At 37.3% G+C, this 26,795-nt stretch overlaps 1 protein-coding gene and 1 long non-coding RNA gene across 2 annotated transcripts; one reads left to right on the top strand and one right to left on the bottom strand.

Annotated features, from left to right (window-relative positions):
* Nucleotides 1–7,072: 7,072 nt before the first annotated feature.
* On the bottom strand, nt 7,073–23,356 carry LOC113634826 (transmembrane protein 26). Its single transcript, XM_027133997.2, has 4 exons — nt 23,019–23,356; nt 14,249–14,459; nt 9,622–9,763; nt 7,073–8,147 (listed from the first exon to the last, which is right to left on the bottom strand). Exons 1-4 carry the CDS (start codon nt 23,071–23,073, stop codon nt 7,476–7,478), a joined length of 1,080 nt encoding a protein of 359 aa, XP_026989798.2. The 5' UTR covers nt 23,074–23,356; the 3' UTR covers nt 7,073–7,475.
* LOC125146335 lies at nt 21,426–25,089 on the top strand. Its single transcript, XR_007144794.1, has 3 exons — nt 21,426–22,305; nt 24,002–24,107; nt 24,582–25,089. It is a non-coding gene; the product is annotated as an uncharacterized LOC125146335 (long non-coding RNA).
* The last annotated feature ends 1,706 nt before the right edge of the window (nt 25,090–26,795 follow it).

The raw sequence follows: 26,795 nt of genomic DNA, 5'->3' as shown, positions 1-26,795 counted from the left end.
AGAAAAAAATCTGATTTTTGAAGCAGAGTCAGTGATAATGATCTAATTTATATTCATTTCTGATTAATTTGAGGACTGTATGTCACATCCCTTTAGTAATGCAATTAATGGGCTTGTGCCAAGTAGAGTATAAAAGTTAGATATTATAGCTTTTGATTCTGCACATGTTATGTTCCGAGATGTAATCTTTTTCTTGCATTGTTTCTTGCTTTTGCTTTTCTTGCATTGTCTCAGCTTTTTCACACCGGTATAATGGACACCACTGTGATCCACTTTGCCAGTTCTCAAGCTAAAATTCCAATTTGCCTGAAGAAAACAGCTATATTTATCAGAGAATTGGTTCCAAGAAGAAAAAAAAGAATGCCAAAACTAAGGCTGTGAGTTCTATGGAAAGTTCTTAGACTTTCTACCTGAATCCTGTCTATGTAGAGCACTACAGTACAACGGGAAAACCCACTGTTGTAGTTTCCACCTAGAAACATTAAGTATTTCCTCAAAGGACTGACCAAAGTGGTGCTACTGTACATAGAACCTTTTTATAAGTGTAAAAGCTAAATTTATTGCAGTAGATCTGGAGTCTATCCTGGGAATAACAGGCGCAAGGCAGGAATAGATCCTACATGGGTTGCCAGTTCATCCTAGAAAACCATACACACACATTCTCTCCTTCTTACCCACCAGTCGACCGATTTGGGAAATGGGTGGGAAACAAAAAACCTGAAAATAAAATGCACAGGCATGAGAAGAACATGCAAAACTCTATGTCGATAGTAATACAAACCCTGGACCCTGGAGGTTTTATGGCAGCAAGACTACAGTATTGTCTGCACCACTGTGCCACACTTTATTTGGAGTTGAACAAAAAACAAGAAAACTTTTTCGAAGGAAGAGCAGAGCAGGGAAACACTGAAGTGCATTAATTGTTTAGTTTAGTTGGCATAATTTTAAAAAAATCTATATGTTGTGTTTTGATAATAACCCACAATGAAGGTCTTATACCACGTAGGGGTGTGTATGTGACGGTATATACAGTAGACTGCAAATACAGGGGTGAAGAAATGTCAAGCGGACATTCTTTCCAGAACGAATGAATACGAAGAGACATAGAAACAGTGACAAACTGAGTGTCTGATTCACCGTGTGATTCATGGAAATGTCATATGACATCAAAGCGATAGTGAGACAGCATACTGTCACCTCACTTTAAAACTTTTTATCAACTGAAAATAAAGATGCTGGTTAGACTCATATTACACTTTAACCTTTCGAGCAGTGGTGCAACACCTTAACCACAAAACTACCAAATGTCATTAAAGTTTGACCTGTAATAATAAAGACAGACACTATAGCATATAAGAAAACTTTAGCCCTGTCTTTATGCATTTTTGTGCAAACGTACTGTAGTACTTTGTCATCAGAGACATAAACAAGATAGGATCAAGGCTGCTGCTGTTTTATTTATTCACCCCTTCTCAGGGAATGAGATACTTTTTTATTTATTGTAGTCTGTATTAATGCACATAATTAGCTGATCATACATGTGAGCTAAATGTTGTTTTATAGGCTAGCAAATTAAAGCTTTCACTTGTTAATTATTTTGCTAACTAATACATTTATTGTTGGTTCACCGCGAAATAGGTTGCAATATTGGAGGCTTGAGATGTCCCACAATTCAAGTGAAGATACAGTAATACCCCTAGAGGCAAAATGTACTCTTTTAGATGTCAGACTGACAAGGTTTGGAAAGCAGCCCAGTTTTATATGCCACATGATGACCACCCTTCTGTACTCTAGCTTCATGAATTCTTACATAAATTCCTGGTATAAGCTTTGATCCAACATTTAAGCCTCTTTTCAGACACTGATTACAGGTAACGTAGTACCTGACTGACATTTCTTGCTGCCTTTACAGCTGGTTCAAAACTGTTGAGGATAGAAAAATGGAAATCACTGCCCACAGCCTTGACGTCCAGCAGCGTTTGGACAGGAGGAACATGTAAGGCTTTGAGTTTCAGCTCGTTTTAGACAGCTCATATGCTTCACTCAAAAGAATTGTGTTCTCCCTTTCACCCTGTGTGTGATTTTCATAGATGAGTGAGGTGTCTGGTGAGATTTGGCTTCTTAATAATTCATTTTGGCACCTCCAAAAAAAGAAAGTGTTTCTCTCGTTTATCATGTTCCTATGTCAAGCTGAGGCACAGAGGCAACATTATTACAGCCTGCATATGAGTTATTAGCTTTAAACTCTGTTAGGATGTAAAACTCGCCCCCTGTTACATACGTTTAATGTACAGAGAAACCCTTTTTTTTCTCTCGCTTATTCCTTTAAGTTTCAGGTGGAATATACACAGAGAGATACCACACGATTGGCTATGAATTCTGATGTGTGATGAGACAATTCCAGCAGTATTGATGTGACATTTGGACTAGAACTGACATACAAATTGTCTCAAAGCAAGCACAAGCTTAGCATCGAGAAGTCGTTCTGAATATATAGATCTTTGCCTTTTAGATTGAAGTAATTTTTTAAAATTTAGCATATCAGATGTTTGATAACATACTGTATGTTAGGTACCAAATAATGATCAGTTATTCCAATATAACAAGTCACCTTTAAACACACAACAAAAACACACCAGTCTATCATTCGCGTGATGCTGAACAAGATTTTTCAACATCTTATTTATCAGCATCATGCACATGCACTGGCCTTGAAACTATAGTAGCATTAGAACGAATTTGTTCATATATAAATCATCTACTAAACATCAACATCAAGCCAAAAATATCCAATGAATTTACCAGAAACTGCAGGAAACATACCGACCATTACAAAGTCCTGACACTGGAGACTCCTTCTATAAAGGGTTAAATACACCTCTCCTTACAGAAACTTCACCATATCAATCATTATATTTCTTGTGGTTAATCATTTTTATTCATTTAGAAACAGTCTTAGAACATGTGAACCATCCACCATAAAAGTTACAGTGTTTGTTACAGACATGTCCCAGGACCAACCCACCCCCCCCCCCCCACACACACACACACACACCCCACCCAACACCCCAAAAAGCCACCAGAGGGAGCTGTCGCTGTAGTACTGAAAACTTCCGGGGTCACAAACAATTAAGCAGAGTTAAACACACCGTTTCTCAGACTGTAATTTCCTGTTTTGTTTGACTCTCCTGCATTATCTGTCGACTGTTTTGGATTTGTTGTTGATGAATAAACTCTTTTTATGGATTCTCACACTGCTGCCTCTGCCATGTCATTACATACCTACAATGCTACATTCGTTCATACAGCAAGTATCACAGTGGCAGAGTGACCAGATTATACATTTTCAATACAGCTGGCGACTTCCCAGGACATGAGCGACAGCAACCGTTGACAACTGGATGTTTGCGTGTCCAGTAATGCAACAAACTTTATGCAAATGTCAAGTGAGTTGGTGCAGCAATAAACAAAGGGAGTGAAGACAGTAAAGCGCACACTACTTCTCCTTTATCTCATACAATATGATGCATATACACTATAGATCGCTGAATTTAATACACAGACACCAAATCTCCCTCCAGAATGTTTCATGTTAGCGTCAACAAAACTGATTTGTTCAAGTGAAATGATAAACGTTATTGCTAGGCGACTAGTAATAGGAACCCCTCCTGGCGACTTCACAGTACAGCGACTGGTGACTTGCTGCAATAAAATCTGTATGTGTGAAAGCCACTTTAGAATGAGTGCATGTGATTTAAATATTACTTTCAGAACTGCTATTAAAAGAATTAATATTAAAAAGACTGGCATCGCATCCACTGCAAATATCTTCTACTGAAAAGCTTTTCTTTGTAATTAATCATTTCTGCATCATGCTGTTGGCTACTTGCCACTCGAATTTATTTTCCTAATGTTTCTAATATGTTATGTAAGAAAATGAGTTGCTAGCATTAATGTCAAGTTAAAAGCAGCTTGTATTATTTGTCAGTCATCTCTTTGGGCTCTCAGCGTGCATGATTGAGATGGAAATTACTCTTATGTGTTGAAGGAGAAATCAGAGTGAGACTCGTGGCTCAGAGTTAATTCAGAGGACAGGTTAATCATGCCGGCAGCCCTGCTACAGATGTGCACCTGCTCACTCAGCAACCTGTTCTCTCCCGAGAAACCTGGTCATTATCCTGTCTGTGTGGATGTGTGTGGGTGTGTGGAGGTGTGAGTGGGTTAGTGTGGGTATGCCTTTAAGTGGCTCTGTTAAGTCTGAGTTCAAAATTTTTATGGTTTGCCTGTGTATTCTTTAATTTCTTACTATTTTGTTATTTTATTTCTCAAATCTTTAGCTTTGTTTCACATGTTTTCTCTCTCTGTCTCTCTCTTTCTTTTATTCTAGGGCAGACACAGCTCTTTTAGTGATCGCTGATCAACTGACTGTGTGCCATCCTCCCACGTCATAGTCTCGTTAAGGCTCCTGTGAGAAAGAGTTGCTCTCTCTGCCTTTCCCTTTTCTCCTCGCATTTGTTTTTCGTCTCAACCATCCAGGTGCTTCTAGCTAAAGGGCACATCACACACACACATACACGCACACATAAACACGCACACACACACACACACACACACACACACACACACACACACACACACACACACACACACACACACACACACACACACACACACACACACACACACACCTTCCTTCCTCTGCTGCCAGTCTACCAACCAGCCTCGGTGCCAGTCTCATCACTTTGAGAAATTGCTGACATCTGATCCAACTCTCTCTTGGTGCAAAACTTCAGCATTTTACCGCATGACTGAGGTATTAGTCGTGATCAGAAACAGGAGGTCTGTCTTTCCTGTGTAAAATGGAAATGCTTTTTGATCACTTTGTAGCCAGGAGATCTTTCTCTAGTCATGATTACCTATTTAACTGCATGTTTTTCTGAAGGTCCAGTAAAAGCTCTGTGTTCATCACAGAACTGTATAAAATGTCACACACTGCTGAATAAAAAACATGTCCTAATGGAAATGGCATAACAGTTACCAGGAAACATCTTCCCATCAGTTCCAGAATTTTACTGGATATTAGAAACCATAACAACCAATCCTATAGTCCCTATAGCAGTAAATTAAAAGTAGTTGCTTCCTAATTATACACAGGGCTATAATTATTATTATATTATTATACTAACAATAATTGTTTGCTTGTATACTACACAACTATCAATGAATGAAAAAAAATTCTAAGCACATTGATGATGCTTGATGGATATGGGTTAAAAGATTAAGGTTCAAATATAGTTATGGTTATTGTAGTAATAATACAGCAAGATACAGTGGAAGAGGTATTTAGGGGGATTGGGGATGGCAAATATTCAGATTTGAACAGCTAATATCTTCAAACATTTGTGAATTAGCTAACACAGTGTGAGTGTGTTTGCCTTTTGGATTTTTTGATTTGCGTTGGCATATATTGCCTCTGATTTCACTGAAGCCGCTATAGATTTGCCCTTCTCTTTCTCTCGGCCTCGCTCTGCTTTTCCGTTTCAAGAATTGCTACAGTGACGACTTTGAAAACAAGACTGTACTTATAGAGAGAAGGGGAGAGTGTTTCATTACGTTTTATTGTTCTCAGGAGACACCACTGCTAGTTTTATTGCAAAACAGCACAAGAGAGAGAGAGAGAGAGAGAGAGAGAGAGAGAGAGAGAGAGAGAGAGAGAGAGTGTGTGTATATTTTTATCCTTCGTTTTCAAGTTTGATGTCCTTTAACCTTTGTTTGGGGTTGAGAGAGAGAGAGAGAGAGAGAGAGAGAAAGAAAGAAAGAAAGAAAGAAAGAAAGAAAGAAAGAAAGAAAGAAAGAAAGAAAGAAAGAAAGAAAGAAAGAAAGAAAGAAAGAAAGAAAGAAAGAAAGATGGTCAATACCAGTGTGTGTATTTGAGTCTGAGTGTGAGTCTGAGGTGCTGCCCTTTTCTTATTTTATATAAATTATGGTGTGTATGTATAAAAATGAGAAACAAGCATGGCAGTATGATATATGGTTTTATTTAAATTCACTGTAGTCATACACACCATTACTATATACCTGCAGTTTTACACAATATCTCTAATTAATCTTCATTTCATACCGAGTCAGTAGATTTGAGGTAGTCGTTTTTCCAGAAAGCTTTATGTATAGAGAAACGTCGTGTAATGTGTCATGGAAATGATGTAGTAACTGAGACCGAGACCATGTTCACATGTTCAATGAGACATACTGCACATCTTCAGGAATGGTTCTGATTCGTGTTGTTCATAAAAGCTGTATGAACAAAGGGATATTTTGCAGCTCTTTAATCAATCCCAGGCATAAAAACTGAGGTTTCATTTGATGTTAGCAAACATGTAGTTGTGCCATGTCTGTCTTTGTTATGGAGGTTTAAACGATATGCGAACACTGCCATCTCATGGTTCTTAATGCTAAGGTCCAAATCATCTAAGTGCAAATGAGTGTATATAAGAATGTTAGAAATATGGAAAATGTTTAATAAAAATCCATATCGTCTCAAAACATGTCGTAATTAGTTCATATATTAATATCAGCTTATAAAATCTCCCAGTGATTTATGGCACAATCTATGTAGTAGATTTGTTTCTACTGAATACTTAAGGAATATTTTATTTTATTGATAATGACCTAAGTCAAATTGAAAGAAACCGATATCTTATTTTCTCTCATTAGACATTTGTACTACACAAGATACATTATTCTTACACTATCGGAGTCTTTTATCTATTGACTTACTGTAACTGCTGTAGACTGCCTTTAATTAAATAATAGCATCTAGTTACTAGGAACATAAATAGAAAGATTTGGCCACAATAGAATGTGTCTTTGCTATTTTCTTAATTTAATTGGCTCGCTGTAGCTTTTTATTGTTGTCTTTGGCACTGATTTTGCTTATTCTATAATAAAACTGCAAGCATGGCTAATGCATAACACCTTTGAATAGCACCTATACAGAACTGACAGAAAAAGTCCCATGAAAGGATTTTTTAAAACTTTTTTAATGGTTCAGTCTGCCATTACAGTATATCAAGTTAGAAAGAGCAGGTAGGAAGAAAAAATATTGGAAAGTCATAATTAGAATTGAAAACTGGAAAGTTTGAGGTATCTTAGGTGATGTATAAGCCAGGGTTTTTTTTTCTCTCTCCTGGTGCGAAGAATTCCTGGGAAACGCTCTGGATTGACCTTAGTCCTGACCAATGTAACACAGGTAACTGGAGATGAATGATTGAACATTCATGGAAATGTGGAAAGCTAAAATGCATCTATGAAGGTCTATGAACACATACAGTAGCCTCTTTATCTCATGGTTTTAAGGAATTTGGAGTAAGAGAGGTTGAAACTTACTATGCCTTTCATGTGACTGTTGAAAATCTGTTTACTCACAGTACTGCAGATTCTCAACTAAACTTAACTCGAACTCTACATCAAAAAGATCAACTTACATCAATACTTTCATTTACGACTTGGCGGCCAGACACGATAACATCAAATTGTTCACCTTCAGGTCTTTCTATCTGTCTTTGAGGTTCATCAGGTGATCTGTCTTTTCCCCCAGGCCTGTGAAGCTCAAAGTGTACCACACCAATCCTGTAAAGCTCCAGCATGACAATGAGGATGTTCTTACATGTGAAGAAGATCATCAGCTGGTTCTGAACGTTTTCTCTGAGCATCAAGTAGAGGCGGTACACGAGAAATGGGCCGTCCAGGAGACCAACAGTAAGAAGAAGGCTCCAGATCTCACTGGAGCAACAGGAGGTATAGGAGCAGGGCTGTAACTCAGGTCTGCTGATTTTATTGTGGATGTTTGTTTGGGGTTTAGCGGGATTTGTTTGTGTCAAAACCAAAGGGAATTGCATTAAAGCCCAGGAGAACAGGCTAAGCCCCACAATTATTACAGAATGATTGGTTTTTACTTCAGGCTCCTTGAAAGTGTCAAAGATGTCCAGGATGTCTGCGCCCAGGCCCACATAGACCATCAGGAGTTGTGAAAGCTGGTCACGTGACATGTCACCTTTGGGCATGAGCCAGCGTCCTAGTACCAGAACAATAAGCATGGTCTGCTCCAAACCGGCCACCCAGTTCTCAGGTTCCAAGTCTGCTAATCCCTAAAAACATATATAGATACATAGATATAGATTATTTTATTATAATACAAGATCTATATTTTGACTTTATTTATGGAAACTTTTTTGTAGTACCTTATTTTATCAAACTTATGGTCTCACTTTCTCAACTAAAGGTTTCCTACATTACTTGCAATACCAATGAAGGTAGTGACTCCAATGGGAGTTAATCCTTGCTTCATGTCTACCTAAAGAGACTGATGCAGCACTGTTGTAGTCTTTAGTGTTTTAGTCAGAGCAGGATCCAAAGCTTCAACATTTAAAGTCTTTGGTGCAACTTTGTGTCACTGCTTTTTGCATACCTGTATTGCATTCTGGACTCCAGTGTTTGCTGTCTCCACTCTTTCTACATTGAGTTTTTCTATTATGATAACATTGAACATCAATGACAGAAAGGTTATGTGAGTGAAGAAGCTCTATATCTTTACTCACCCATGACGTTACACAATGGCTAACATCCGATGGGCATGTGATTGCTTAGTGGCTGAGGTGTTGAGCTAATAAGCAGAAGGTTGTAAGCTGGAATATCATGTCCAAGATGCGACTCCTGGGCCCCTAACCAAGGCCCTTTACATTCAATTGCTCAGTTGCATAAAAATGAGATAAAAATGTAAGTTGCTATGCATTAAGGTGTCTGCCAAATGCTGTACATGTACAAATACAGCATCAACCAACAAATTAGATCCAGACTCACTAGGCAGATCATAAATAACTCAAAACAAGCATTAATTGTGTTTTCTCTTTACTTTCTTATCCCTGCATTACTCAAATGTCTGGTCCAATGTAAATCCTCTGACTAATAAATTCTTGATTCACATCTACAAGGCTTAGATCATGTTATGAGCGCTGACTGGCCGTAGCTTTAGCCATATCAGCAATGACATGCTAACCCCATCAGAGAGGAAGATCCAAAAGGCTTGATGCCTCTCACTCATTTAATCTCACTGTGACACTTTCAGATCTTTCAGCTTCATAAAGGGATCAGAGGAAGGATTCGTGGGTTGGGAGTTCTGCTGCTTGGAGATATCAGCAGCTAAAGTGATTATTAGTTGCTCCTGAGGATGATGCAGGCTAAAAGCAGCCTACATGTTAGACAAATTGCTAATCCTTCTACAAAGAACGAAAAGCAATAGGTGGTCAGGGAAATGTGTTGAACTCATCATGTTAGTTCTAATCAGATTGCAGTGTTGACAATAAAGGTGTGTGATTCAAGATTCAAGTGACATTGCTCTACAGTTGACTGAGAGCATCAAGTATCATCTGCACCTGCAACTGTGTTTTTTGTTTTTTTATGCTAGGAATAAAAGATCAAGTAGATATTTTTGTCAGATATTTTGCCTTTCATATCCAGACCAATAAGACTACAAATGATGCCTGGTAATCACTCTGAGATCACAGAGTCCTAAAGTACATTTCATATGATACAGAAAACTGTGAGACACATAATGACACCCACCGCTGCTATGGGAGTATTAGATAGAAGAAGAAGATCAGGTGAAGTCGAGTTGATTGACAGCTTGAACTGCAGCAGGTTCAGCTCCAGGAACCAGATAGAAGGAATCACAGTACTGAGATAAAGGAAGACCATAGGTGAGAACCTGCACAGAAGTACAAAGACGGTGAGTCAGTGGGGGATTTTTCAGCACAGTCTTTCAGATTTAGATATGTATCGATCTATGCTTCCGCTCACAAAGTTTGCAGGCAACTTGCCAGACTGTTATGTGTTATGTGTAAGTTTCATGATTTGTACTACTTATTCTCCCAATTATAATAGATAGATAGATGCTCAGCTACATCATAGCTTGATTTTTTTTATGCAAAATTGTTTTTAATCTCACAAATACACAGTTATGATTTCAGTTTGTTCTTATTTTATATTTTGCAACAGTTGATTTATTAACTGTCATTAATTGGATGGGACAAGTGGCTGTAAGGAACTATTTTCTTTTGAAATGAAAATAAAACTAATTATTTGCCCATTTGTGTCTTAAATGCGAGTTCCCCTATATCAGGTTTTTGTTATTTTTAGAAGTTGATGTATTTCTAATACTTGCTGGTACTCAGTATAACTATACTCTTGTGTAAAATTGTATTTATTTCCCAAAACAAAAACAAATTTATACTACCATGTCCCTGACAAGGCCAATACTAATGATGAATTAATGATTTCTATTAATGAACGTGGTCTTTTATAAATACTGAAAGCTTCATATCGCTATAATTCATGCCTGCATATAAGTAAATACCCCCTTCTATTCAAATTTTCCGTATATCTGTTTGGATCAGCAATTTCATTTTGATCTATCAAATAGCTGAATACACAGTAATATTTCAGTAGTGAAATGAGCTTTATTAGATTAATTGAAAATATGCAATATCCATCAAAACGAAATTAGACAGGTGCATAAATTTGGGCACCCCAAAAGAAAAATCACATTAATATTTAGTGGAGCCTCCTTTAGCAGAAATAACAGCCTCTAGATGCTTCCTATAGCCTGTAATGAGTGTCTGGATTCTAGATGAATGTATTTTGGACCATTCCTCCTTACAAAACATCTCCAGTTCAGTTAGGTTTGATGGTTGCCGAGCATGGACAGCCTGCTTCAAATCACCCCACAGATGTTCAATGATATTCAATTGCCATGGCATCAATTCCAGAGGCATCCAGAAATTGTACCAGCTGAAGATTTTGGACCTCCACCTAGATGAGGCCGACTCTGAAAATCCTGAGGCATCTAGAGATCTACAAGCTCCAGTTGGTCTCTGTGATACTATAGAGGAGATGTGGACTCCATGTGATCTTTTGCATCAATACATTTGTCAGACTGTATATTTATAATCACACCCTCCAGTGTCACCCATATGAGGATGGGTTCCCCATTGAATCTGGTTCCTCTCAAGGTTTTTTCCTTTACCATCTAAGGGAGTTTTTCCTTGCCACTGCTGCTGGATAAATACAAACATGTTTAAAAATATCTAATATTAATCTTGAATTTTATATTTTATTAGTCTATATATTATTCTTTATATTAACCTTTTGTTCTATGTTTATGTTCTGTAAAGCTGCTTTGAGACAATGTCAATTGTAAAAAACGATATACAAATAAACTTGAAATTAATTAAATTCAGGTCTGGGGACTGAGATGGCCATTGTACTTCTTCCTCTGCATAAATGCCAGAGCAGATTTTGAGCAGTTTTTTGGGTCATTGTCTTCTTTTGCATCACTCCCCCATACAGCTTCACCTTGTGCAAAGTGCGCTGAATTGTTGAACAATGGACAGTGACACCATCTGCAGCAAGTTGATGTTGTAGGTCTTTGGAGGTGGTCTGTGGGCTGTTTTTGACCGTTCTCACCATCCTTTGCCTCTCCAATATTTTACGTGGCCTGCCACTTCTAGCCTTAACAAGAACTGTGCCTGTGGTCTTCCATTTCCTCAATATGTTCCTCACAGTGGACACTGACTGCTTATATCTCTGTGATAACTTTTTGTAGCCTTCCATTAAACCATAATGTTGAACAATCTTTGTTTTCAGGTCATTTGAGAGTTGTTTTGCTGGCAGGTCTACCTATGAACGCAATCCATCCTCTGCAAATGATCCAAAATGCAGCTGCCCGGCTTTTTTTCAATCTGCCAAAGTTCTCGCATACCACCCCGCTGCTGCGATCCCTCCACTGGCTTCCGGTAGCTGCACGCATCAGATTCAAAACACTGATGCTGGCCTACAAAGCCAAAAATGGATCAACTCCCCCTTACCTCAAAGCCCTCATCACTCCTCGCACTGCACCCCGCACCCTCCAATCTACCAGCACTGCTCGACTGGTTCCACCATCTCTCAGGGTAAGAGGCAAGTATACTACAAGACTCTTCTCTGATCTGGCACCAAGGTGGTGGAATGAACTTCCCCTAGAGGTCCGGACACCTGAGTCAATGGCTAATTTCAAGTGGCGGTTGAAGACCTACTTATTCAGGAAACACTTCAACTAGCAATTCTTTCCTTATCTTTTGCATAAAAAATAAATAAATAAATAAATAAATAAATAAATAAAAACACTTTCGACACTTTTTCACTTTTTCATTGTAACTTTGAACAAATGTATTAAACTCATGGTATCTTAAGTATGTAACCTAGTGAGCCAGTATTAATGTATCCTAAACCTTTGCATACGACTGTAAGAGTACATGCATGCATAGAGAAATAAAATGATTGATTGATTGAGTGAGTGAGTGAGTGAGTGAGTGAGTGAGTGAGTGAGTGAGTGAGTGAGTGAGTGAGTGAGTGAGTGAGTGAGTGAGTGAGTGAGTGAGTGAGTGAGTGAGTGAGTGAGTGAGTGAGTGAGTGAGTGAGTGAGTGACAGATTTATGATTAAGAAACAGAAGAGAAAAATGGTTAAGGATTAACACTGACTTAGACCACAGAGTTTCTTCCTGCTGCCAGAAGGGACTCAATTCAGACTGCAAATTACTCCCATCAGCTATGCAAATCCCTTTCGATACAGCCAAGCCTCTCTGGAGAAGAGAAGCGAGACTTCAAAGTGTGTGTGTGTGTGTGTGTGTGTGTGTGTGTGTGTGTGTGTGAGAGAGAGAGAGAGAGAGAGAGAGAGAGAGAGAGAGAGAGAGAGAGAGAGAGAGAGAGAGAGAGAGAGAGAGAGAGAGAGAGTAAAATAAAGAGAGATGTCAAGAAACTAGAATGTGAATAAAAGAGAAAATGAGTAGGAAAAGGAGAGCAAATGAAGGCCAGGAACATCATGAGCTCTGAGATGGTTACAGGCCCAAAGACAGCGGAGGCGGGTCAGATCTAGAGATGTTTAACACTGAAATCTCCAGTGATATGATTTTGCTTGGCAAGTTTTAAAGGAGGATTGAACAAGGCGATGAGTTCATTATGCGAATGTAGATATTATAAAGACACTGTGAGCTGAAATATTGATAGCAGTATTAATAGAAGCATGAAGTGACACAAAGGTGATACAGAGGAGAGTCTGTGTATGTGCACTACTCTCAGATCAGTATAACATGGTAACATGACTTGGGGTTGCCTCTATTAAACTATCATTTATTTTCATCCCCATTTTCTCCTCATCTAATTTTGCCCAATTCCTACCCACCAACTAGCACTTCCCTATCAGACATCACCTACCACCTGCCAAGGGTAAAGGCCAGTGTGCTGCCCCTGAGACTCGAGAAGCCATCTGTGGCATATTTTTGAAGGGCTACTCTCCGGGTGCCATGATGTGACAAGGCAGCTGAATGCACCCAGAGAGAAAGTACTGATTGCCTTCTTTTATATACACTTATACCAGGCACTTTATTAGGAATGCCTGTACACCTATACTCATCCATGTAGTTATTTAATCAGCTTATGTTTAATAAAATCATGCAAATATAAGCCAGCAACTTTGGATAATGTCCATATCAAGCACCAGAATAGGGAAAAAATATATGAAGTAATTTGAAGTAATTTTGACATGGATGTTGGGAGTAAATGGACTGGTTTGAGTATTTTAGAACCTGCTGGATTTCTTCTCTAGAGTTTTCATATAAGAGCAGAAAAGACCATCAATTTTCTTTGTAGCCACTGGTTGTGTTTTTAGATGACAGGTTTGGAATCCAATATGGTATTCACCTCAACATTTCATGGTTTAAAACTTTATTTTCATAATAGTTTGATTATAAAGTGAATATTGGGGTTACTCTATCCTTCTTTGTCCGTTTTCTCCTCTTTTTTTTTGCATTATTCCGCGTAAGCTTTAGAGACTGTAAAAATTCCAGGAGATTTCTCAAAAACTAAACCCAGCCTGTCTGGCATCAAAACCCATACCATAGTTAATGTCACTGAGATCACATTTCTCACTGTTCTGATGTTTTGGCCTTCTAGACACAGATAATTGTAGATTTGAACATGTGAAATCCTGAGGATTAAGCCATTTCTGACACCCATGTATGTGGTACTGTACAAATTAAAGCAGATTTTTTCTATCAACAGATTGTGCATTGTAGCTATTAATGATAGAGTTACTGCAGTAAAATCAACAGTCAAACATCCTGATTAGAATTACCACAAAATCCAAAGAGAAAGTCACCATTTCCACTCTGCGTTGCGGGTGCATTTCATAGTAACAGCCATCTCGACACCCAGCAGTGCCACTCCCATGAGCAGCAACCAATAGCAAGGCTCTCCCTTCACCACCACAACACGCCACACTGTCACGACGCCATGCACTGCAAACAGGATACGGCTTAGCAGAGCCAGAAGGACATCCAGAACCCGGCACATTGTCGCGTCTTTGCACTCTGGGAGGAGTAGAATACATTATTCTCTCTGAGAGCCATTATGCCTGATTAATGCACTCAAAATTTTAACAGTTTTATTACAGTTTGAACATTATTAGTGCTACATATGTAACAAACATTGCAATTAAATAAAGAAATATATTAAATAAATGTTCAGCCAAACACCACAATCTTTCAATTTCGAGACTAACGGTCACAATTTCGAGACTAACGGTCACAGGCAGATCCTAATAAAACTTTAAATTAGTGCCTTATTAAAAGCAGATGCACTCAAAGGCTAAAATGATCAAGCCAATATATTAAAAGCTCATAGACAGTGCTGGAATTAATTATGATATGTGGTTAATTAAAATGAACAAAATCTAGGACTTTTTATAATTACATCCACGTAATTTTCCATTTCTACTTATACCTATTCCTTCTTTAATAATGTCATCATCGTAAAGGCAAACTCATGAATTTAAGATGTTTATAGAAAATCATAACTTAAATAAATAACGTAGAAATTTGAAGTTTAACACTGAAAATTATTAATAGATATACAGTATGGTTCACTGGTTCATTGTTATTGACTACACAAGTGATGCACATTTGCAGTGTAATGATCATTCCTAACATGCATGAAAGGCTTTGGATGAAATAAATATTAAAATAACATAACTATAAAAGAACAAAGAAGAAGAAGAAGAAGAAGAAGAAGAAGAAGAAGAAGAAGAAGAAGAAGAAGAAGAAGAAGAAGAAGAAAATGAAGGAAGACAATGAAAGAAGACAGTGAAGAAAGACAATGAATAAGCTAAATAAGAGTTACAAGTGAGATTAGACAAATGAGAGAAATAGAATAGAATAATGTTTTTTGATATTTAAACATATTCTAGCACTAGTCAGTCCCAGGAATTAGGATTATCCCAGGAATGTCATAAAATCACAACAGATACATTTTTACAGTGTTTCTGTTTTCAGTTTATTAAACAATTGTGAAACGTCTGAACTTAAATCTTCTGTTATTATCATGTACAAGTAGTAGCTATCAGAGGATAAACCAGTAGTTAAAACAGAGATGAATTAAATGTAATATTGAATACTCACCCAGTGGTTACTAAAGCAAAACAAGCAAAAATCAGAACTCGAGTGAATGTCCCTCTGAGAGACTTTCTGCCTTTTACATTGGCCTACCTTTAAAACAGCATTCCCTATCAACCCCCAGGAACCTGTGTGTGTGTGTGTATGGTGTGTGTGTGTGTGTGTGTGTGTGTGTGTGTGTGTGTGTGTGTGTGTGTGTGTGTGTGTGTGTGTGTGTGTGTGTGTGTGTGTGTGTGTGTGTGTGCGTGTGTGTGTGTGTGTGTTTGTGTGTTTGTGTGTGTGTGTGTTTGTGTGTGTCATTGCTGTGCTGCTGATAACATTTCCTGTTGAGAATCAGTCATGATGTCATCTTTAAGTGCTTCAGGAATAAAGTTATCATTACTATGGGCCTGATGTGTAAGTTTGTATATTTTTGTTTTCACAGCAACCTGACTCGGTGCTATCGATAAGAAGATAAATAAAGAAGCAAATTAATTAATGCGTTAAATAAATGTAAAAAAAAAAAAAGTCTGCATGTAAGATTGAAGCCATTCTGATCTTCCTATTTATTGTACAACTGTAGAACTTTCCAATAGTAAACTATTTATTATTTATTTCAAGCTACATATTATTTATTTCAAGCTTAGTTCATGCATGACCTGGATTTTTATCCAAACATAAAATCTAACATTTAAACCTTATACCTGTATTTATTGTTTGTTTGAATAGTATGTGAATAGGTTTGTACAGCAACACTTGGTGCTACAGTGTATTGTAATGATACTTTGTGCATTAGAATATGTGCATTCAATTTATAGAAAATAATCCAAAAAATACCAGTTAAGATTTATTCAACACACAAGTTATAGTCAGTCTTCTGCACAGCTGGTAAACATTACATTAACTGCATCTAGCAGAATCTCTTATCTAGAGCGACTTTCATTTAACTAAGTTATACAACTGACCGATTGTTAATGGCCTTGCTCAGGGGCCCAGAAGTGGCAGCTTGTTGGCCCTGGGATTCAATCCAACGACCTTCCGATTAGTAGTACAACACCTTAACCACTATGCTACCACATATATATTAGAACAAAATGTCATTTCTCCAAACCGGCCTTATGTACAGTACATAAAGTGCAATGCCCAAGAGTGTTATGGGATATATGAGCTGTAAACTATTTGTAGGTAGCAGCAATATAGTTAGCATTCCATAAAGTGTCATTGTGTGCAGTGTGCAGTGGTATTTATTCATACAGGTGAAATGTTTGACTAGGCATTGGGTGTTGATTTAACACTTTTTAATACCACTTTTCTTTATGAAATATATCTACCAGACTAATTATAATTCAAATTGTAATTATGACCAATTAGAGATCCTGGTGAAGTAATGACAGTTTATAGCTGCTATAATGAAAGTGAGAAAAGGAATTGACTTCACTGCACGATGTTAAATATCTTTATAAACTGAGATAAATTATGAATTGCTGTGATATGGGAAGAATATAAGAATTTGGGAGGTGTCTGTCTGCATCGAACCACTCCATTATTGATTTGTTATTTTCTTTCATAAGCGTATATATATATCAGCACATATCACAAACCTCCTATGAATCCAGTCTTCATACTCCATTGTAAATGCTTTTGTAACATTATATAGCACAGACACATACATTTATAGTTATATGAACGCAATTGTTGTCATATGAAATGTTGTTATCATACACTATAGCACAGACTGTGGTTATAGTACAGAATATGTGTACAATAAGTTATAATGAAATATAACAAACACTTCTAATCAAATTGTACTTGAATAAGGTAATATCTATATAAAGGGAGTAACATATCTGGACTTATGAACCTCAGGGTTAGGTTGTATACGTGCTGTGCTGCTAATTTTAATGTTTGTTTATACAACAGAGCATATTTTTGTGGTATAGTCTGAATGAATGAGGTCTGTTCAGGTGCTCAGGAAATAGTAAGGCATTTAAAAGTTGTTTTAAGTAATCTTAAGACAGGCACAACTGGCAGGATGTGATAACAAGTAGTGGAAAATGGGTGGAGGACTTAAAAGAGAAGGAAAAAGGAGGAGAGTTGTACTGTAGCAGAAAGAAGAAAGTGAAGTTAAAGCTATACACCCTGATTATCTGGTTCGTGTTGTTGTCATTTCCTAATAGATGATACCATGTAGCAGTTGTGTAATATTTTTTGAAGGTCCAGTTACATTAAATGTCTTAGATAGAAAAGTCCAGATAAGTAACTAACATGGCTGAACAGCCACAACAGGTAACTTTTCATTCTTAATATTTAGTTCATAGCTATAAGTAAAACTACTTGAAATGGTTATGGGTTTTTTCGCAGTGGCAGTCTAGGTTACCATTTTGACTTCGTTCATCGAATGCACACAATTGTTTTTTTTAATCCTGTTTTTTTAATCCCTTCCTACAAAAAGCTTGATCAGTTCCACCCACACTTGCACTTCTTATATTTCTTTGTGTTTGTGATATTTTCTAACAAATTTTCTAACAAACTTAATTTCCTAAAATATATCTTATATAATTCTTTTAATTATTAATTACTTATATAAATTATAAAATAACATTATTAAATATCAATTACTTATATTAATTCTATTAATAAACACTTTTGTAACAGATCTGTCCATTCCAGTGTTGATGAACTCCTGAGACCTTTGTATCAATACATACCTTTATTGAAGAGGAGGCAGATAAGTCTATTCTGAATTCTATCCATTCATCTTTTTCATAATCATCCTTAAACTAGTCTTGTCACCATTTCACTAATCCAACCAACAAAGGTAGATTACTTTTTTTTTATCTTGTCCAGGTTTATGAGGTTTCGTCTCTCTCTGCAGCTAATGCTGATGAGCTGACTTGAATTATTTCAATAAATCCACGTGATTGCTTCATTTGAAATGGTTGATCTGTTATAGAGGCTGTAAAATTTCATGATCTTTTGAACTATGCCAGAGTTGCTATATATGATATGTGGATTGGTTCTGATACAGTGAAATACTCTTCTGGGTTGCAATCCAGATTACAGTCCTCCTGTTGACAACATGAGCTAAATATTATGGCCATGTTAGAGCTTCTCAGGGTCACAGTTCACATGTAATCGGGACAATTATGGTATTAAAAAAATGACCTTGTTGTGTGTCAGTGAGGGATAGTATTTCAGAACAAAACGGGCATGGTGGCTTAGTGGTTAGCATGTTCTTCTCACACCTCCAGGGTTTGGGGTTCGATTCCCATCTCCGCCTTGTGTGTGTGGAGTTTGCATGTTCTCCCCGTGCCTCGGGGGTTTCCTCCGGGTACTCCGGGTTTCCTCCCCCAGTCCAAAGACATGCATGGTAGGTTGATTGGCATATCTGGAAAATTGTCCGTAGTGTATGATTGCGTGAGTGAATAAGAGAGTGTGTGTGTGTGTGTGTGTGTGTGTGTGTGTGTGTGTGTGTGTGTGTGTGTGTGTGTGTGTGTGTGTGTGTGTGTGTGTGTGTGTGTGTGTGTGTGTGTGTGCGCCCTGTGATGAGTTGGCACGCCGTCCAGGGTGTATCCTGCCTTGATGCCCGATGACGCCTGAGAAGTTCGGATAAGTGGTAGAAAATGAATGAATGAATGAATTATCTATGTCCAAAGGTATTTTTAAATGCAACTTCTTCTTTCATATATGGCTTGCTTTTTCAGAGGGATGATTCTGTGCTTGTGTGCTGTGTGTTGTTGTGTGGGTCTGTTTGTGTGGGTCTGTTCATAAAGTGACCCCAGCAAATCTTTAAGCTGATAAGCTCCCAGTACTTTATTTTACACAGAGACACGTGGACAATCTAGCTAATAATTATTATACCCTAGTACTCAAATGATACACCAGCAAATCTGCTTATCGCCTACTTCACTGCCTGTATGTTTCCAAATAGTTAGGCATCCTACAGAGGTGGTGAATAGAGAATATGTTAAAATATCCTGCTATGTTTGTTTCTCATTAATTCATCTACATCCACTTTCTTACAAAAAAGTAAACTATCCTCCTTATAAACTAATTTCCTTGTAAATTGAGTGTTCTGATACTGTGCTATCTAAAGAAGTACTAGGTTTGCTTGAGTGTATAAATCTGTAGTGCTGTAGGCTTCACATGGGAACATTAGTTCAGGAAAAGACTGACTGTCAGGAGAGATTTCAAGAGAGGACAAATGGTGTTTGTGAAGCAGTTTGAGTGGCCATTAATTCTGTCCATTAAGAAGCCCTTTGCTTTTCCACCCAGTCACCTCCAACTGCCTCTGTCGTTAACAGGCTCTGTCAAGAAGGGGCAGTCGCATCATGGATGGAGTCATAAGCATTTTTATGAGGTAGGAGAATGGAAAATGCCAACGTCATTATTACTGACTGTTAGATGGGCAGATATCTCTCTATGGCTTTGAGGTGATGCTTAAATTGGCCTTTCTACTATCACCAGATCATCTTTGAAGAGTTCTTTCTATATATGAAGGAAAAGTCCAAGGGTACACAATTTTAATAGGTATTTGCACACATTTGTCTTGGGGAATGGTTTGTAAGGGCTTTTAAAGTAAATTTCACCCAGTGCAAATGGGTCATATGAGACACATTTGGCTAGCTCTTTAGTCTAAATCTGCTTAAACTACTTTATGTTTTGGCCTGTATATATTCCCCATACTTAAATAATGCAAAAATAACCAAAACGTGCTCATTCAAAATATTATAAATCACTGATACAGGACAGAGAACCCATGGATATTTCTCCTTCAAACACACATAGAGTACATGCACGTTCATATTATAAATCATTGGAATTAAAGGTCCTATGTTATTTATTGGACAAACAAGTGTGAGCCATAAACAGTATACTATCATAAATATTATAACATACATATATACATCGTACTATAACAATGTAGAGATAGAAAGATGAAACACAAACACAAGTAATTGTGATTCATGATCAACAGGCCATAAAAGACTTGTCACTGACAATAATATGTTCGTGTTTCCTTTGGCTAATTGACAATATAGGAGAGAAAAAGCAACATTAAGGGTTCAAGTTCAGTGACTATTCTAGTCTAACTGTTTGGAGACTCCATTCCTTATCATAAAGAGCATTAGGACAAAAAAACAATGTTTACAGTTTCGATCTCTAGTGATTTAAATAGGACGTCAATACTCTCTGACCAATGTCAAAGCAGTACAGCTTGGACTGAGCAAAATCCAACAAACATTAGCATTCATGAACGTGAACATTATACAGTATGATTTCCTCCACACAGTAGACTGCAAAAAGGACTTGTGCTGTTGATTAAATATGACACCAGAACCAAACAGAGCAACAATACACAATGAAGTAAAGCATTTTGTACCCCATACTGACTGTAGAAACCAGATAAAAGCTCTAGCAAGTGGCTAAAAACCACTATGCTAGTGATAGCTTAGTTTCATCAGCCAGCACAAGAAGGACAGTTGGTACCTTCAAATGTCTCATTAGTATAAAAAGAACCCAAATTTGTATTTAACATGGCATACTTCTCAAAGATGTGTTGTTTGTGAATAATTTGACACTTTAGCCAGCTCTTTTAGTTGAACATTGCAAGCCAACTGCAATTTATGAGCTGTTGAGATTTGTTATGTGTTTTTATTTTTTTTGTTAGATGTGGGCAGTGTTGCCTCCAAGGCATGAACGGAAACATAAAATGTGATTGCCACCTCCAGGTAGCACATAAAAACACACTTTCAGATATTCACCTTAAGAGCGTTTAAACAAGATCAGTTTTATATAACATTGTCAGCTACAGGCAAAGAAAAGCAATCACTAGTCAGGATATCATGTTACATCACATGTTTTTTGATAAACAAATGGCAAGGAAGCAGACAGAGTCATGAAAATGTGCAACAGAGGAAAAAACAAGGGAATGTTAGTAAAATCTACAGAATATAGAATAGTTTAGAATAAGATATGGAATTTATGATGACACGTTCTTAATAAAGTGAATGGTGAATGTAGTATCCCCTTGCCAACAAAGGCATTATCCACAAATGGTAACATACCCTATAACTGTAATCACATCCTGTAATTTGAATGAGTAGCTGGTCACTTAATTAATGGCATTTGTGGAATCAGGAATATGTTTCTAAAGACATCACTATTGACCTGTGTAATGACACATGACAACAGTGCCACACTCTGGGTATAAAATCCAAGAGGAATTAGACGGTGCATAGCGCATAAGCCTGGGGGCACATGTCTAAACACAGATCTAAGAAAATAGCAGAGGAAATGGGAGGGCCTCTAGAGGGAGAACATGGGGAAGACTGTAATGATTGAGCTCAGGGGATTGTCTAAATGGCTGCAACCCATGCTCAGCTTCAGCGCCCTGACAGCAGCGCAAGTTAATTTCCTATTTTCTCCTCGGCCCTGCTTCCTCTTTAATTCACGCTCATTAGACTGGGCTCCCTTTGAGCTTGTCTTACTGTCCACACCGGTATGAGCGAATGCACCAGGGTCAGACAGACAAAAGACAAGGCATGCATGACAGCAGTGTTTGCACTTCCGTGTAATATGTTCAATTATCTTTGAACAATGCAGCTCATTTGTGCACCACTAAAGGAAGCAGTCAGCCTTCCCAGGTTTGTATTGCAAATAAGGAGCAGGTGTAAAATATAATTAACAATCAGCTTGGACCTTAGACATGAGGCATGGTGAACACGGATTTTATTGTACCAAAGAACTGAGTGGAAGAAGACTAAATCTGCTGAAAGAAAGCTAAGTATGTGATCAGCTTTTCAAGGCAAGGCCATGACCTGATGCTTATGAAATGGAAGGCATACAGTATAATTAGCTTCAAACATAAGAATGGGTCAATAATTACACCCAAATCTGTCATTGATGCACATTATATAACTGAAATGCTGTCAAGCATTTGAATGATTACTTCTGCCTCTGCCTGTTGTTCCAGATGAACCAGATTTTATGTATGCGTATGTGTATGAATGTGTGTGTGTATATATATATATATACACATACGTATATATATATATATATATATATATATATATATATATATATATATATATATATATATATATATATATAATGTGTATATGTGTATATTTATCAATTGTGATGATTGAAATGTTGTTATTGTTGTAATGTAAAAAATTTTTTAGAATGGACCCCAGGAAGACTAGCTGATACAGCTAATGGGATCCATATAAATAAACAAACAAACAAATAAACAAAACTCCTTGAGTCTTGTCAGAATTAAGTAGGATGTTCCTAGGCATCTAGTGTCTAAAACAACACTGTGGTCTGTGCTAGAAATATTAAACTATTCTGTCTGTGGTTTGTGAGGTAGGAGAAAATCAGTACAATTTTAGCTTGTTAATCATTTGTTTAGTAAACTCCTCTTCATCGACAGACCCCTTGCTTGCCACAAAACATATATTTGCTTCTTTTATCAAGCAAATAAAAATATCTTACCATTAGAGACAGCTATGTGGCAAAAGCACAAAAGCAATGGTAAACCTGAATGCATCTAGTCCCTATCCCTTTTTCACCTAAGGCAATGAGGATTGCTAATAAGAGTGTGACAATGAATGGCAAAATAAGAGCCTTGCCTGAATGCTTGATATTTGATGTCTGACAAATATTAAAACTCCTGTTTACATTTTTTTTTCCGGAAAACATTTTTGTTTCAGTATGCTGATCCATCAATTCACTCAACACATTCCTATGTCTCTCATTATTCTCACAACACATTCACCTCCTGTTCAGTTCACAATAGAAAGCATCAAAGCATCAAGATATTTTTTTTTTTCTTGTAGGTGTGATAGCAACAACAGCAAACAATACGCAACATTTGAGCTGAGATTTTCACAATTCCATACAGGTTATGTAAGTTTGTAAGACTCAATTAAGCAATAAATCAAAACAAATGATTCCTCTGACTAATCCTATTATGCATGCTGTTCAAGGTTTCTTCAATTCACCACTCATAGCTTCCTATTGCAGTTAGTTCCCATGTACAATTTTCCACACACAAAAAAAGACATTTAAGATTCCATCTTATCTTGTCATATACAGCCATGTATATTAAATGTGTATAGAGTCAGTAAGAAATGGAGAAAGCTTGAAATAATGTAGCAGAGAATGTTGGTGTCTCTGATGTGTGTACTTAGCTATTATTAAATCAATCAATCAATTTGGGGAAATAGTGAGTTTGTTGCTGGATGCCGTCGGCTTACCACCCTCGCAAGTCACTTAGGTTTGCACTTTGTGGAGTGGGAGGAAGCTTTAAATCCCAGGAAGCCCTCATGTCTGTGTCACCTTCTGGCTCTAGCCTTTTAGTTATGCTGTCATAGCTAGTCTTGGCAGAGTCCCTGTCTGCGCTTTGCACATAATTTACATTGTCCATAATCTGAACACGGTCAGACCTAACAATTTTTCTCTCTCTCTCTGTCGAGCTATATATGCCACCCCGGACCTCCCAGTGTTCTGAGTTCCTAGCCCGATCGTCTCTTCTTATGGAGCGATTTCATCAATCCTGATGTTCTACTGCTGTCTTGCCAGGTGTAAATTAAGTTAAATTAAGTTCAACTTTTTTTTAATTCATTTTAAACTTTACTTGTATATATTCACTTATTTATTTTTATTCTTATTTTTTCTTATTATTATTATATATTTATTTATTTTTCTCTCTCTTGTGTTTCCATACTTCTGTAAAGCTGCTTTGAGACAATGGGTGCTCATGCAATGATGGAAAGGAGTATGAGATGAGGATAAGAAATATACACATCTTGTGCAGGATGACTCTTAGGTCTTAAGAGACCTTAGTTCCAGCTTAGAGCTAGCTGAGAGCAATACATTACAGGATATTCATATTCAACAGGACTCCAGTTACATCGATCCAGTGACTTGGATCACTTCTGTCGAATGATACCTTTTTCACATAAGCTGTCAGTAAGATATCCTACTCACAGTGAGGCATTCCCTCGCTCATGTCTCTCTTTCATCTGACTCTTTCTGTCTCTTTTTGTGACACAGTCATCCATCTCCATCAGTCAAAAGCCACAGCGAGAAGTGAGGATGCTACACTACTGCTGTAGGTTCTGGACATTCTGAAGCAAGATGAATTAGAGAATCAGACATTTGGACAGATGGGGGATGGAAGGAGATAATGAAGGAGGGAGGAAATGAGAAATTGATGGAGGATTAAATTATTTGACAGGCACTACAGTCATTACACGGCCGTTGTACATCAGCATAAGCAGGACATTGTAAACCTCAGGAGCATCTACACACTTTTGTTGTCAGAAAAATATGACTCACTGCAGAACTACAGTAAGTTACATAAAGCCCTGCTATGTAATTAACAATAATGACAGGAATAAATCATCTTTGTGGTTTGATGATTAATTTATCAAAAAATGTGTGGAAGACTGGGAAATCCATTGACTTTTCAAATTTTGACATTTTGTTGTTTTTTTTTGGCCTTATATATAGTTTTGGATTAGTTCTTTAAAAATTAAGAATTGTTACGACCAAAACAAAACAAAAATCCTAAAGCATACAATGATTCATTTCATTTCGCACAGAACTTATTTATACCCTGCATTTATAATATCTAAATAATAAGTTGTCATGTCATTCTGACTACAGCACAACAGCAGTGTGAATCAGTGCTTATTGTTTTGTCTTGATTGCTGTCCATGTGCTCGTCTCCACTCCTATCTTGTCATTGGTTTATTGACCTACTGTGTCAATTGTGTGTTCACCTGTTTTCGATTCCCTTCTGAAAGTCTGTTTGTTTCTTTGCCTCATGATGAAGTCTTATGTAACCTTATGTCTACTTAAGCTAAGCCTTGTTTTTCTGTTTTTTTTCCTATATTACTTTTTCCAATCTCTCTGGTACTGGACCCATGCCTGTTGTCCCTGCTTTTGATTATAGATTATCTCTGTGTTGTGTAATGTTGTGTTGTCTCCCTGTTCCCTGATCCCTGTTTTGAAATTTTCAGATGATTTTTAAATTGCCCTAATTAAACTGAACCCCAATCTAAAACAACTGCATCCCGTCTCTTTAATTCCTGGTTATTTAAGTTGTCACTTTTATTATCAGCATCATCCAATCAGTGTCTGTCTCATCACTTGAGGTAAAAGATACATGCAGAATTTATACATGAGCTTCATTGTCGTCTCTTCACTCAAGCCATCTCTGTTCAAAATAACATCGCTAAACAAATAATGCTGATTAATTCTGTCTGTTCTGTTCACTTTTTTTTTTTGCTATTAATGTCTTTTATCAGTTGCAGGACATTAAATCTGTAGGACATGACCGTTTGTCAAAGAGTGTCTGAGATTACAAGATACATTTTAAATGTGGATATCTTTGGCTCACGAATGTAAATGAAAAAGAATCCAGCAGTTGTAAGAAATTGATGATAATCCACTAAAGGCATGAAGTAATTTAGTCTGTTAATCATTTCCTTGAATAAGCAGTGATGTTCTTAAAATTTGAAGCGACCTCAAAGTGTAGGCCTTGTTGAGTTTTAATATATATTAAATGACCTTTTTTTGCTTGATAGAATTCTAAAACTTAATGCCCTATTTCTAAAAAAAATGCTCTATTTCTTTCCTTACCAAACTAGACATCATTTTCGTACCAAAGTCAGAATAATTATTGAGATATATATTTAGATTTATGGCATTTGGCAGGTGACTTCATCCAGAGTGACTTAAATTTATCTTGTTTATACAGCAACTGAGGATTAGGGGCCTTGCTCAGGGGCCCAGGAGTGGCAGCTTGGTTTGCTTGTGTCTTTATGGACAGAGAGAAGCAGTATGGATTATTTTTCCATTCTGCTTATAGAACCTGTGCCGCCACAGAGAGTCTAGTCAGAACAAGTATCTTTTTGACAGCTGGGAGGAAAATTCACTCAAAATGTTCACTCAAAAATTCACTCAAAAATCCCTGACCCCGTCTGTGAGTGCTTGTGGGAGAGAAAGAGAGAGAGAGAGAGAGAGAGAGAGAGAGAGAGAGAGAGAGAGAGAGAGAGAGAGAAACAGAGAAACAGAGACAGAGAGAAATTTGTTAATAACTACCTTGCTCAATCATTGTATCCGATCTGTATTATTATCTAGGCGTATTTAATAACACCGTGATCATGTGATAAAAGCCTGCTATTAAGTTTTGATTTAATAAAGCGTTGACGCTAATGAAAGGTAATTGTTGAGTTTCTAAATCAGCCATTCTGTGCCTGT

This window comes from Tachysurus fulvidraco, chromosome 14 (genome assembly GCF_022655615.1).
Source record: "Tachysurus fulvidraco isolate hzauxx_2018 chromosome 14, HZAU_PFXX_2.0, whole genome shotgun sequence".
NCBI classification, from domain to species: Eukaryota; Metazoa; Chordata; class Actinopteri; order Siluriformes; family Bagridae; genus Tachysurus; species Tachysurus fulvidraco.
Note: the sequence above shows the minus strand (reverse complement) of the source record. Positions and strands in the feature narration are given on the sequence as shown.